Source organism: Martes martes (assembly GCF_963455335.1).
Source record: "Martes martes genome assembly, chromosome: 13".
NCBI lineage: Eukaryota > Metazoa > Chordata > Mammalia > Carnivora > Mustelidae > Martes > Martes martes.
This window is the reverse complement of record NC_137901.1, coordinates 16,696,942-16,709,879: the sequence shown is the minus strand read 5'-3', so window position 1 is coordinate 16,709,879 and position 12,938 is coordinate 16,696,942. Positions and strand designations below refer to the sequence as shown.

Below are 12,938 nucleotides of genomic sequence, written 5' to 3'. Positions count from 1 at the left end.
AGAGTCCCAGGATCTAGCCCGGCTTTGGGTTTTCCCTGCTCCTGCTCTCTCTCACTCTGCGCACACTCTCTCTCTCTCTCAGATGAGTAAATAAAATCTTAAAAAAAAAAAGAAGAAGAAGACTAAAGGCAGATATGCAATATACTACAAATCCACAATAATAAAAACCGTATGGTTCTGGTGTTAGAACCAGGACTGGCTTCATAGGCCATGTGGCCTTTGCGGTCACACAGGTCCCACACTTCAAAGGGCCCCACATTTGCTTTAAGTGTGATTTGCTGTCACCATCTTGACATTCTTAATAATTTTGAAACAAGAGGCCCTGTATTTTCATTTTGCATTAGCCCTGCCAATTATGTAGCCCGTCTTGACCAGAACAAAAGTTGTTGAAAGCCTGGGACAGAAAGTGCAAGCTCAGAAGAATGAATTTCTGTCCAGCAAAGGACGCCATGGGTAAGGAACCCACAGATAACCGACTGAATCTAAGTGTTTTGAGTTTAAGTGTTTTCAGTGACTCAGGTAGATAAGGACTGGTATTTAGACTGACAAGGAGCTCTTCCGCCTCAAGGAGCAAATCCAGAAACAAAACAAACAAACATAAAAACAAAACAAAACAAAAAACCCCAAAGAGCAAATCCATCAAAAATGGGCAAAGGCGGGGCACCTGGGTGGCTCGGTGGGTTAAAGCCTCTGCCTTCGGCTCAGGTCGTGATCTTGGGGTCCTGGGATCAAGCCCCACATTAGGCTCTCTGCTCAACAGGGAGCCTGCTTCCCCCTCTCTCTCTCTGCCTGCCTCTCTGTCTACTTGTGATTTCTGTCTGTCAAATAAATAATAATTTTTTTTTTAAATGGGCAAAAGATACACAGAGAAGAGGAGAGATACACAGAGAAGAGGAGATGTCAATGGCTGGCTGACAATAATATCCTGAGTTCTTTGTAATTAAAGAAATGAAAGTTAAAACAACTGGATAGCATTTTATATTTATTTTTTAGAGATTTTTATTTATGTATTAGAGAAAGAAAAAGCGCGCACAAGCACAAGTGGGGACGGGGCGGGGGAGGGGGAGCAGAGGAGCAGCAGACTCCCAGTGGAGCAGGGAGCCTTACACGGGAGGGGGCTCCATCCCAGAACCCTGAGATCATGACCTGAGCCAAAATTGACCCTTAGCCGAGGGAGCCACCCAAGGGCCCCTGGACAGCATTTTAACTCTCTTTCCACCCCCACCCCCCATAAGCTCTACACTCAACCTGGGTCTTGAACTCACGTCCCTGAGGTCAGGAGTTGTATGCTCTGTTAACTGAGACAGCTAAGCGCCCCTGGAGAGCATTTCATACCCATTCATTGTCAAAAATGACAAAGCTGGATCATGCCAAGAAGAGCTAGGACTCAGCGTCTCTGGCGAGGGTACATCGGGGGAGTCACTCTGGAGCACAGTCTGGTGGGACTCACCAGTGTTCGTCTACTCTATGACAGCGCAGTCCCACTGACCGTCGTGTATATGGTGCGCATATCTGAGCTAAAGCCTCATGTAGGTCCGTATGGGGACACCCGGGGGGTTCCTGTGGGTTGGAGGCTATCTCTGTGTCTACCACCCAGGGAACAGCTAAGGCTATGATTCTGATGCCTTATTACAGGTAGTTAGAAGGTCTGAGCATAGTGACACCATAAATATAACATGAATAACATCACAAACGTAGCACTGAGTGACATGTGTAGAGACAGGAGATCTGAAGCATTTATATAAATTATAAATACACTTACACAAAACAAGAACACCTACGAATGAGAAGACAGATATCAAACATATGGGATGGGATAACGGGGAAGGGAGAGGTGAAGAAAAATGAAAGGAGGGGCACCTGGGTGGCTCAGCCTGTTAAGCATCTGCCAAGTTGTGATCCAGGGGTTCTGGGATCGAGTCCCACATCTGGCTCCCTGCTCAGTGGGGAGTCTGCTTCTCCCTCTCCCTCTGCCTGCCACTCCCCCTGCTTGTACTCTCTCTCTGTCAAATAAATAAATAAAATCTTTAAAAAAATGAAAGGAAGTGAATTATTTTAAGTGAAGGACACAAGGACACACTGGAACACAAACAAACAGAAAAAGAGCTTTGTGGGACCAGGCTGAAGAGCGCCGTTAACCGTGGAGCCTGGTGACTGCTCCGTCCTGCTCCTGGGGGAGGAAAAAAAAAATTTTAACTGTCTATAATAAGGTCCCACAAAACTGGATAAAAAATTTTAAAGGCTGAGTCTTTTCTTCTGGCTGTATGGGGGAGAAAGAAAAGTTACCGGTTTTTCGCTACCTCTTCTTACTCCCTCAAAGCATGTATTACTTAAAAGCATTCAAATGCCTAATTTTTTTTTTCGGCGACAGACCATACAGCCAACTTGAGAACATACAGCATTGCTCTCCCTCGGGGAGGGCAGGGGCCGTGGGTACAAGTCGCAGACTCCCAGAGTGGCATCTGAATCATTTGTCTCTCCTCTTTCTCCGTCATCTCAGGCTGATCGCTTTAGGAGGTGGAACTGAGTGCCTAGAAATTCATTTGAAAGTAATACAAGGAAGCTAACCTTGCCTACTTGTTTTGCTTTGAAATTCAGTGTACGACTCCGCAGGGAAGCTTGGGAGCAACGTCCTGAACGGAAACGTGGACAGGCTGGGATCTTACAGCGAGTGCCTCTCCACGCGTGCTCCCTCCGGGAGTTTCCGAGGCCAGTACTGCAAGCTTCATATCCTGCAGGTGAGTGAGGCGGGGATCTGCACTCCTGCTCTCGGGGCACGGCTGAACTTGGTGGTAGGGAACCCTGCATAACTCCATCGATTGCTTTTCTTAATTAAAAAAAAAACAAAAAACAAAAAACCCTGAAACTCTTAAGATGTTTGACAAAATGTTAAAACTAAATTGCAAACAGCAGCAGTTGCGTGTTCTAAGTGTGGGATGTTACAGGAGGCCACTGTCCACGAATGGCCTAAGCCTTCAGACATTCCCCCTGCCCTGTTGTAGGGGGCAAGCCTTCTGGACAAACTTCATGTGGAATCCAAGGTCAAGTCCCAGCCAGAGTTTCTGGCCATTAACTCCTGACTCACCATCCGATTTTGGAATACCAACAGGAGGGTGGACTTCCCATCGCCTGTAATCCTGTCCCAGAAACAGAGCTCAGAGAGGAGTTTGGGGCTATCTTAGCCGGTGGGCCTGGACGTCAATGAGCATCACTGCATCTGCCTGAGGTCACGGGGCTCATTACCGTCAAAGCACGTTTGTTCTTTTACTGCTGGAAAATAAAACCAGGAACAGCACAGCCTTCTGTTCAATACAAAAATAGACTTAATGACATCACATCACACTAATAGAAAAATAATAGGTTGGCTAGAAACCATCATATAAAATAGCAAGAAGAAATCCAAGCTCTCTAAGATTCATGCTATAAAACGGACTTGCAATGGTTAACCATTGGAGATAGAGACATTATCACCCAGTTCCTCTTGCCCCACTGAGGGTTAGGATAATTGTTGTTTGAGGGTTTAATCCATGTGTACAAATGTCGTATCTTATTTTTGGCCTGGTAAATGGTTTGGATATCAGAGCAAAAGGTCAAGCCTGCACAATCATGTAAGTTACATGTTTAGAAGTAGCGTTCTGGAAATTTTAATTTATGATTTATCTTTTCTTTATTGGGATGGGCATTCTTATCACAGGCTTGACTGATGAACAAAATCTTTACTTGAGATGTTGTGTCCTGTCACAAAGAAATCGCCAGTTGGCAATTCTGTTGAAAATCATAGGACCGTCAAATCTTAGCATGACCCGTGCTGTGGGGGACAGGAGAACCGGGACAGAGCCCACACTGTCGTGGCTTTGATGTGAAGATGAACGCATCTGATCTTAGGTAGACTTAACTCGAACCGCTCTGTACTGGGACAGCCATCTCCAAGGATATTGGCAAACTTCTTTCAATCCCTTTCTCTCCCCTGTCCTAATCTAATTCTCGGGCAGCACACGGCGCAGCCTTAGAAATGAGGGTGCATGGATGCCGTGAACACGAAAATGAAAGAACATTGTGGCGTTGTGTTTTTCAGGACGGAGCCGAATACAGGGTAGGCGTGTGTGTCCCTGATTCTTGCGCGGAAGAGGATGTGACCGTGATGTCTCAGTTGGGTAGGTCCGGAATATACCCAGGGAAACTACCGTCTCCTTGGAGTCAAGAAAGGTCATTCCTTCAGGAATGAACCAACCTTTCCTCCTGATAAGTCCAATACACGGAGAACACTGGCATATTGGGGATTTGGGGATGGAGGCGGTGGGACAGGAAGGGAGTAGGTAGGAAGGAGGAGAAAGAATGAAGAGAAGGTTAGGGCTGAGTCTCTACACAGTCGAGGTTGAAATGGAAACAATTTTCCGTCACCCTCAGTGGCCCGATTAGGCCTGAAGAGAGGAGGTGGGCCGCGTCCGTGCGCTCTTCTGTGGCCCGTGTGTGGGAATCTGTCAGCCGCCAAGTCCGGAAGGCCATTCCGAACGGGGACTGTGGGCAGCCGATGTGTTGTCCTGGATTAGTGCCAGGAGTCCCGTGTTCGGTCCTGGTTGTCACCTCCCAGCTGCGTGATCCTGGGCAAGTCACTTAATCTCCCCACATTTCCGTCACGTCCTCCGCACGGAGAGGGGTGGCCCACGAAGCCCAGTGCGCTTCCAGCTCTCTGTGGCCTTTCAGGCTCTTCTGACCTTCGCCTCAGAATGAACACACTCCAGCTCACATGGAAACTGGTTTGGCTTCGTCTCTTTCAAAATGTTCAAAGAAAGAGTTTTAAAGCCCAGAAGTTTTACTGCTATCATCTTCTCTATTTATTCTGGTCATCCAACTAAGAACTAACATGACACTTTACAAGGAAGACACTACTTCTCTACTCACAGAACACTTCTGACCCCGAATGTGTGGGTTTACCCCTCTCATTTCTGACACAATTCTGACACTAACTACCTGAAGAGAGTGTTGACGCCACAGGTTAAGGGCTCATTCCCACAAGCCCATCCCCCACGAAAGACACCAATCCCATATAGTGAGTCCCAAGGTTACCCACACTTCTGTCTGACGTGGCTACAATTCAGGGGATCCCATTGTATCTTCCTCAGGTTTGATAATTCGCTCTCATGGCTCACAGAACGCGGAGATACACTTTGCCGTTACTGCCTTGTTATGAAGGAAGAGCCAAATACAGGAGACACACATGGCAAGCTGTAGGGAAGGGACGCAGAGCTTCCCCCCCCCCGCCCCCCCCCGCCCCCCAGCTCAGGGTGACCCTCTGTCCCAGCATCTCACTGTGTTCACCAACCCAGAAGCTCTCAGAACCCCTTTGTGTAGGGTTTTCATGGAGGTTCCATTGTGTAGACACACAATGGATTAAGTCCCCGCCCCTTGGCGATTGACTCGATCTCTGTCCCTCCCGGAGGTGGGGGATGGGGCTGGAAGTTCCAAGCCTCTAATCACAGGGTTGGTTCCTCCCTCAACCAGCCCCTTCCTCCTGGAGTCATCTTGTTAGCATCAACTCAAGTCTGGTTGAAAGGAGCTTATTATGAATGAGAGCACACCCTCCTCCTACCCCTGTCACTCAGGAAATTCCAAGGGCTTTACGAGCTCCGTGCCAGGAACCTGGGCTGAAGACCAAGTATAGATTTCTTATTATATCACAATATCACGCACGTATTAAACATCTTCTTTTAAGTGTTGATAGGGCGGTCAGTTTTCAATAACCTGACACCGTCCTCTGAATTTATGATGATCCCTACAGATTCAGGTCCCGTATCTGCCTCTCTAGGCAAATATTGTACATGCCGTTAAAAAGAAAACTGAATGTTATGAATTAAATTTCAATTTCAGTTCTGGTTGGCGAGGCCATCCATATCCTAGCAACGAAGATGAATGTGCCGGGTTGTTACTAGATTAGCACTTCAAGTGCATAAATGGCTCGCTAAGCCTGAGTTAATGTTCATTATTATTTAAGAGATTTATCAATTAGCCTAGTTTTCCTGGCTAATGCTAAGCTGATTTGCCAGAGTTGACATTAGAATAAAGTGGAAGGTGAGATGTTATTATCAATGCGAAGATATCTTGAGGATTGTCTTTGAGGACCTGGGAAGAGGAAGGGCCCTGCCTAGGGTGAGCAGAGCTGACAGGGGTGGATGTAGGAGGGGAGCTTCTGTTCCCTAAAGTTTTTGGTGGAATCGTCTGTGCAGGCCTCGCTTCCCCGGAGCAGGAGAGCGGGGAGTTCACAGGTGGGGACTGTCACAGACAGGCCGAGAAGAAATGACCCCAAGATTGCAGAGAGAGGGAAGACGATTCTGGGCAGGGCGGAAGGCAAAACACAGGCAAAAAACCCTTCACTATGTGGTTGCCATAGGATCTTATAACATTTCAGTCGCCTGACCTCCCGTGAGTTCTTCAAAATGAAAATGTGTCACATGGGGGTGTTGGGAATGTGGACCGAAATGAAGCTAACCTCAAAGCAGGTTAATAAACACGTCATTCGTCGTCTTCCCCGAGGACCGTGGCCCAGGAGACAGTACTTCAGGTTGCCCTGAGGACCCACGGGCTAGAGGGGATTCTATATGGGAAGCAAAAGGAGGACATGTGCTTGCAAGCAGTTCTCCAAATACGTGGGAGTCACAAGGCATAATTTGTTTGATTGTAAAAATCAAGGTTTTCTGATTTCCACACAGACACATGAAAGACCCCAAGTCATCTTAATACAATATATTTCTGGGGCGCCTGGGTGACTCGATTGGTTAAGCATCTGCCTTCTGCTCAAGTCATGATCCCAGGGTCCTGGGATTGAGCCCCATGCCGAGCCCCGAGTCAGGCTCCCTGCTCAGTGTGTTTCTCCTCTCTCTGCTCTGCCCCGCTGCTCGCTCACTCTTTTGCTCTCCCTCTCTAAAATTAAAAAAAAAAAAAAAAAAAACTTTAAAAAAATATATTTCTATCATATCTGATTGTTCCAAAATATTGCCTTCGTGACTCTGCTGAACCCGTTTTCTGGTTCTTCTTGTTTCTGAGATCTCTTTGTGGTCACTTGAGAGGGTCAAGGGGGCTGACAGTCACCTCCTGAAGCTTTAGTGCCCAAGACTGTAGATCAATTTTGGGTGTAATGATCACGAAGGCAATTATCGGCTCGTTCCCTGACAGCTCACGCGGTGTGTCAGCTTCGCTCGCAGTGTTCCGTTTGGCTCCTGGGACAAGAGCCACAGACAAGGGGGCCCGCCCCTCCCATCTTTACCTCTGTGGTCCCACGGCCTTCCCCCTGTGTGTGTCTCTGTTCACGAATTTTCCCTGTGTGTATAAAGACACAGGATTTATGGCCCACCTACATCCTAACCTAGTAGGACCTTCTCTTGAGTTGATTACCTCTGCAAAGACCCTGTTTCCCATAAGGTCACAGTCACAGCCCCGGGGGAGGGCGGGGGATGGTTAGGGCTTGGACCTTTTGGGGGTGGGGGAGGGAGAGACACAATTCAAGCAGGGCTGTGTTCAACCCAGAACACGACCTAATGCCTGGTTCCTAGTTTGCCTAGATATCGGATGTCCCTTAAAGGTCACAGGGAATCGGGAACACGGTGACTCACAGCCACCAACGGTGGGGCCCCTGCCCTTAGAATGCGCTTGAGAGACGTCAGACAAATCTGCGTGGAGTTAGCTGGAGAGCAATTGGGTCTGGTCACAGGGACAGCGCAGAAAATGGACAAGAGGGGACTGGGGTAAGGGTCCGTGAACGCCGAGTTAGCAAATTATATCCAGACTCAACTCTGAAAGGCTACGTGTTTCCATTCTTAGGGACTCACACTCAGTCCATCTCCTGTCCTCATGGAAATTTTATAACATGTTATGGCGGCCACCGTGTCTCTGTTGGCAGCGTCCCAAAGCAGTGAGAGCCAGGCTGCCATCGATGTGTCGCCAACCCTGATAAGTGTCCCCGTTCCTGTGCCATTAGGCTGACTTCATCTCGCCCTGCCTAGTGTAATCAAGATTATGAGGCCACACAGAACAACGGTGCTAGCACCTCAAAGGGTGACCTCTCCCCCCACCCCGTCTTGCAGGGATGCCCAGGGTGCTAAGCGAGAAAATGGAGCTATTTTATTTTATTTGTTTTAAGACTGTATTTACTTATTTGAGAGAGGGAGAGAGAGTGTGAGCAGGGGGAGGGTCAGAGGGAGAAGCAGTCTTCCTGCTGAGCAAGGAGCCTAATGCAGGACTCGATCCCAGGACCCTGGGATCATGACCTGAGCCGAAGGCAGCCGCTTACCCGACTGAGCCAGCCAGGTCCCCCTCAAATGGAGCTATTTTAATAATGCCTCCCTGAACGGCCCACAGAAGGGCCTCAAAAGAACTCAAAAGGAATCCAAAACATTTCACAGAATACCGTTTTCTGTTCTTCTGTTAATTCAGGATGGATGTCTTGAACGCCTTTGCCTCTGGCCTCTGCTCGAGGTCCCGTGTGCGTGCCGAGGGGGGCAGAATCGGAGGCATCAGGAGTCCCTCACGTGCGGGGCCTCCAATTTAGTGAGCAGGAAAAGTACGTGTGCCCAGACTGAAAGGGGTCAGGAAGCACCTGCGGGTGCGCACGTGGAGATCTGGGGACAGGCGGCCGCGCGGAGGAGCTGTGGGGAGCCGTGGGGTCGGAGGGAAGGACCGCACTGGAGGGGCTGAAAGGGGCCGCGTGGGCTTGAGCTGGCCTGGGTTAGCAAAGGCGCCGCTGATGGCGCGTGGCCAGATATTGGTGGGAAAAAGATCATACACAGCTCTCCTATTCCCCTGTGTAGACCTAGAGTCCGGCCGTGTAGACACTTCGCTTCGGTTGAATGAGCGCAGGCTGCCAGTTGGATTTATTTACTAGGGTAGGATTTAGCACGGGGTGTTGGGGCTTCTCCTCGGTGCTGCTGGGACCGAGGACATTGAATCTGGTCTCTCCTGGGCTTGCTCCCTGAGCGTGTGCTCACGTGTGTGTGTCCAAACTTCCTTTCACACAAGGACACTGGCTGGATCGGGTACTGTGATGGCCGTGTTTTCCCTTAATCCCCTGTCTAAAGGCCCTACCTCCAAATACACTTGCACTCTGAGGTCCTGGTGGTCAGGGCTGCAACATAGGAATTTCGGGGGTTGCAGGGGCACAATTCAGTCTGTAAGAGTCTCTTCTTAGAGGCCCTTTGATTTTAGGACCTCCAAGGCCAAATTCTGTTCGACTCACTCTCTCCCGTTCCTGACACTTGGCCCCTGGAGTCCTGTGGTCGCCCTCAGAGGGGGGTGGGCACCTTGGGAACTCTTCCTGCCTTCCTCTGGCCATGTCCTCCCCGATGAGATGTCTGTGGGGTCAAGGGGACGTGACCAACTTCCCCTTCTCTTCCAGTCACACTCTGAGTATCTAGAACCCCAGAATTCCCTGCCCAGCTGGCTGCCAACCCTCTAAGGGGGGATGGTGGGGGAGGGTCAGGAAGGTGGGGCTTCTGTTGTCCACAACCCACAGGTAAGGCACTTGGTATAGGAGCGGGGAGAAGGGGGGAAGAGAGAAGTGGTGGGCCGGGGGCTGGAGGGGCCGCCCGTCAGAAGCCCCCAGCACGTGCTCTTATCCCTGAGGGAGTGGAAGGGATGAGCCTGAGTGTCTGCAGGCCAAAGCTGATGCGCTTGCGCGTGCGCAAACACACACACACACACACACACACGCGCGCGCGCGCACACATTGTTTCGGCTTCTTGGCTAGGCCTGAGCTATCCCGTGGTCGACAAGTGCAAGCATCCAGTAGCCTGGAGTGTCTTTGGGGTCACGAGGCAGTGTTAACCCTCCTCCCTCCTTCGGGGTCTGGACACTGTTGTTAAATGCTTCAGACTTCATCGGGCGCAACCGCTGACCTCCGGAAGGGATTCCCCTGGGGCAGTGGAGGTGAAGTCGGTCGGATCTTGCTTTAATCAGCTTTGGGGCCTGTGAGGCAGCTCGCCTAGGACTCAGATGCAGGAAGACGATCATTTGAGACAACTGGGAACCTTTTCCGGCTGCCGTTAAGCCTGCGCTTCTTGAGACAGGAGGAGTCAGACCTAAGGAAAAGCAATACTTTTAAAGACACAATGGAAGAGGAAAGCTTTCATGGGGAAGCCCAGATGTGCACTTTATCATTCTGTTCCTAATTCTGTTGTTTTGTACTGCTTGTTACAATCAGGGCCCTAAGTCACATTTTTAAAAAAAGATTTTTGTTTATTTATTTGACACAGAGAGAGAGACACAGCGAGAGAGGGAACACAAGCTGGGGGAGTGGGAGAGGGAGAAGCAGGCTTCCCGCTGAGCAGGGAGCCCATGCGGGGCTCGATTCCAGGACCCTGGGATCATGACCTGAGCCAAAGGTAGACACTGAAAGACTAAGCTACCCAGTGCCCCCCTAAGTTACATTTTTTTGAAAAAGGTTTTTAAGAGTGTAGATAAACTTTATGAAGCTTTATGACATCTTGATGTGAATTTCCCTGCGGCCTCCTATCTGTGCTGTGCAGTTAAGGCGACAAAGGAAGGTTCTGGCTGCTGTGGTCTCCGAGGGTGTCAGCTGGTCCCCTCAGGGACGGAGCTGGGCTTTGCCTTGCAGGTCTGGGAGGTTGACTTTCTCAGGGTGTCCGGGGTCATCAGGCTGGAGAGCCTGGTTCACACGGACCAGAGGCTCCGCAGTGGTTCGTGGATCAAACAGAAGCCAGCTGATTCCTTTTAAAATTCCAGCGAGGACAGACATGGTAGCTGGTCAGTATGCTTCTGTTTCAGTGAAAGGTTTATTTGGTAAATTCATGTAGCCTGGGGAGGGGGGCATTGATTCAGAGCAAATGGAATTGGATAATGAGGAAACTGCTGCTGTGTCCCCTTTGGGGACCTACTTAATGGGGCACGCTCACCCTTGCCCAGTGCTGAGGACACGTGGACACCTCCTCCTTCCTAGCTCCACCCTTAACAGGTTACGATTAAGAGTCACAATTAACACATATTGTTAATCTTACAGTGATCTATTGGGACATTTCAGAAACCCTCTGGTCACACTCATGGGAACAATGGGTATTGGAGATAGAAGGGACATTAGAAGATGTCGTGTCCAACCCACACTTCCTCATTAGCCAGAGGAGGAAATGAGACCCAGAGAGGGGAAGTAACTTTCCCAGGGTCACACAGCAAGCAGGCTCCAACCCAAGCCTCCTGAATGCAAGTCTAGGCCATGCGTTGTGGTGAACTAAGGTAACGTGAGGGAATAAAAAGCCCAGACTCCTCAGGTTCACACAGATCTGAGCGGGTTCTGTCCCTGCGCCTGGCGGCAGTAATAGCGACAGCTGACGTTTACTGAGCTCTGACTGTACCAGGCACTTGCTAAGTCCTTTATAGCCATTGCTACATTTGGTTCTCACAACAACCCTGTAAGGAACTGTTAGCTCCATTTTACCGAGGGGAAACTGAGGCACGGGGCAAGGAAGTAACTTGTCCATGGTCTTATTATAAAGGATAGATCCAGGCCCTCAAACTGCAGAACGTGTGTTCTTAGCCGCTAGGCTTAAGTGCGGGAGCTTATCTGAGGAGAATTTTCCTTATCTGCAAAATAAGGTAAATAGCAGTTCCTTGTAGGTTTTTGATGAATTGAAGATAATGACCGAAACATGTCTCATACCTAAATGGGCACTTAAGACTGTATTTTTTTGGTATTCTTCATTGCCATTGCTATTTAATGAAAACATACTGAGTTCCCAACCTTAGCTGGAGTTTTGGAAGCTCCCTCGTCCTGTGGTGCTCAGTGCGTGTGCCCTGATCAGTGGTACGAGCACCTGATTTCTTTTTAGAAAGGGAAACTCTCAGGTCCCACTCCAGACCTACAGCATCAGACTGCAGGGACGGGGGGCAGGGAGCCGTCCATGGAGCAACCCTCCAGGTAATTTCTGGGGCACGTGAAAGTTCAAGACCACGGCCCTCGTTTTACCACTAATATCCCTACTAACTACTGGCAGTGACCATGAGCTGTGCCCTGAGTTGGTGTTTCTGAGTTTCCATTGTAGACTGCAACTTTCCCCGGCCTGTGGGCTTCCGTCGTATTTTTTCATCTCTTATCGCATTTATCTCTCTCATGGGAACCTGTTTGCCAACAGATTTGAGCTGGCAATGGTGCCTTTTACGATTGTCCTTCCTAGTGCTGTGCTAGGAAAGGATGCGGGAGTCTGGGCGGACCACGGGTTCCGGAGAGCGCGGTCCACATCGCGCTGGGCTGAGTTCCCCCTTCTGTGACTCTCAGCGGCTTCGTGCCTCATTTTCCCCATCCCTACATCAGATATATGAAAAGCCAGCTGCCCTTTTTAATGTCAAAGTTTTGCTTTGAAATAATAGTTATGAAAACTCTTGAAAAAGTAGATGTATTGCAAAATAAAGTATTACTAATACAATCTCTTTTTTTTTTCCCTCCCTTGGTAGATATTTTAAGATACAGAAATACTTCATTTCTGGCGCCTTCTCTCTCTCTCTTTACAACAAATTCTTCCTCCTCATCTGGCGTGGCTGTGGCTAGATGCGCTTCTGGAAAGTTCCCCTTCGACACCTTTGTCGCCGTGTGTCTGTGAGTATGGGCATCCTAGGTACCCGGCTGGGATGTGTATGTTGGGGCTATGTTATCACCTTCCACTCTCCAATGACGCGTCGTCATTTAATTTTCATTCCTGAGGGATGTCTGGCCAGGGCTCCACGGGAGATCACCATGTACCTTTAGCAAGAAACTTCGGACATGTTCGAGAGGAAGACTGGCCACACCCACATGTGATTGAGTCCCAGAGTCGCTGAGAAATGTGTCCTGTCCCCAAATAGTCCTGTTCTTAGGGTGTGAGCTCTGAAAACTAGTTTCTTTTATCTGAGGCATGGCTTCTCCCACGAACACCTCAACAATCCTTCTTCTAACTCTTTGTTTG

General features: G+C 49.3%; 1 protein-coding gene across 1 annotated transcript in view; it reads left to right on the top strand.

Moving 5' to 3' along the window:
- Positions 1-449: 449 nt before the first annotated feature.
- LOC308354238 (O-acyltransferase like protein-like) overlaps positions 450-12,938 on the top strand; it is a gene marked incomplete at its 5' end in the record, with an annotated part of 48,291 nt that continues 35,802 nt past the window's right edge. Inside the window, 4 exons of the mRNA XM_080821602.1 lie at positions 450-453; positions 2,599-2,738; positions 4,076-4,154; positions 12,451-12,592. Of these exons, the coding sequence (XP_080677728.1) occupies positions 450-453; positions 2,599-2,738; positions 4,076-4,154; positions 12,451-12,592 (365 nt within the window). The remainder of the gene's footprint in view (positions 454-2,598; positions 2,739-4,075; positions 4,155-12,450; positions 12,593-12,938) is intronic.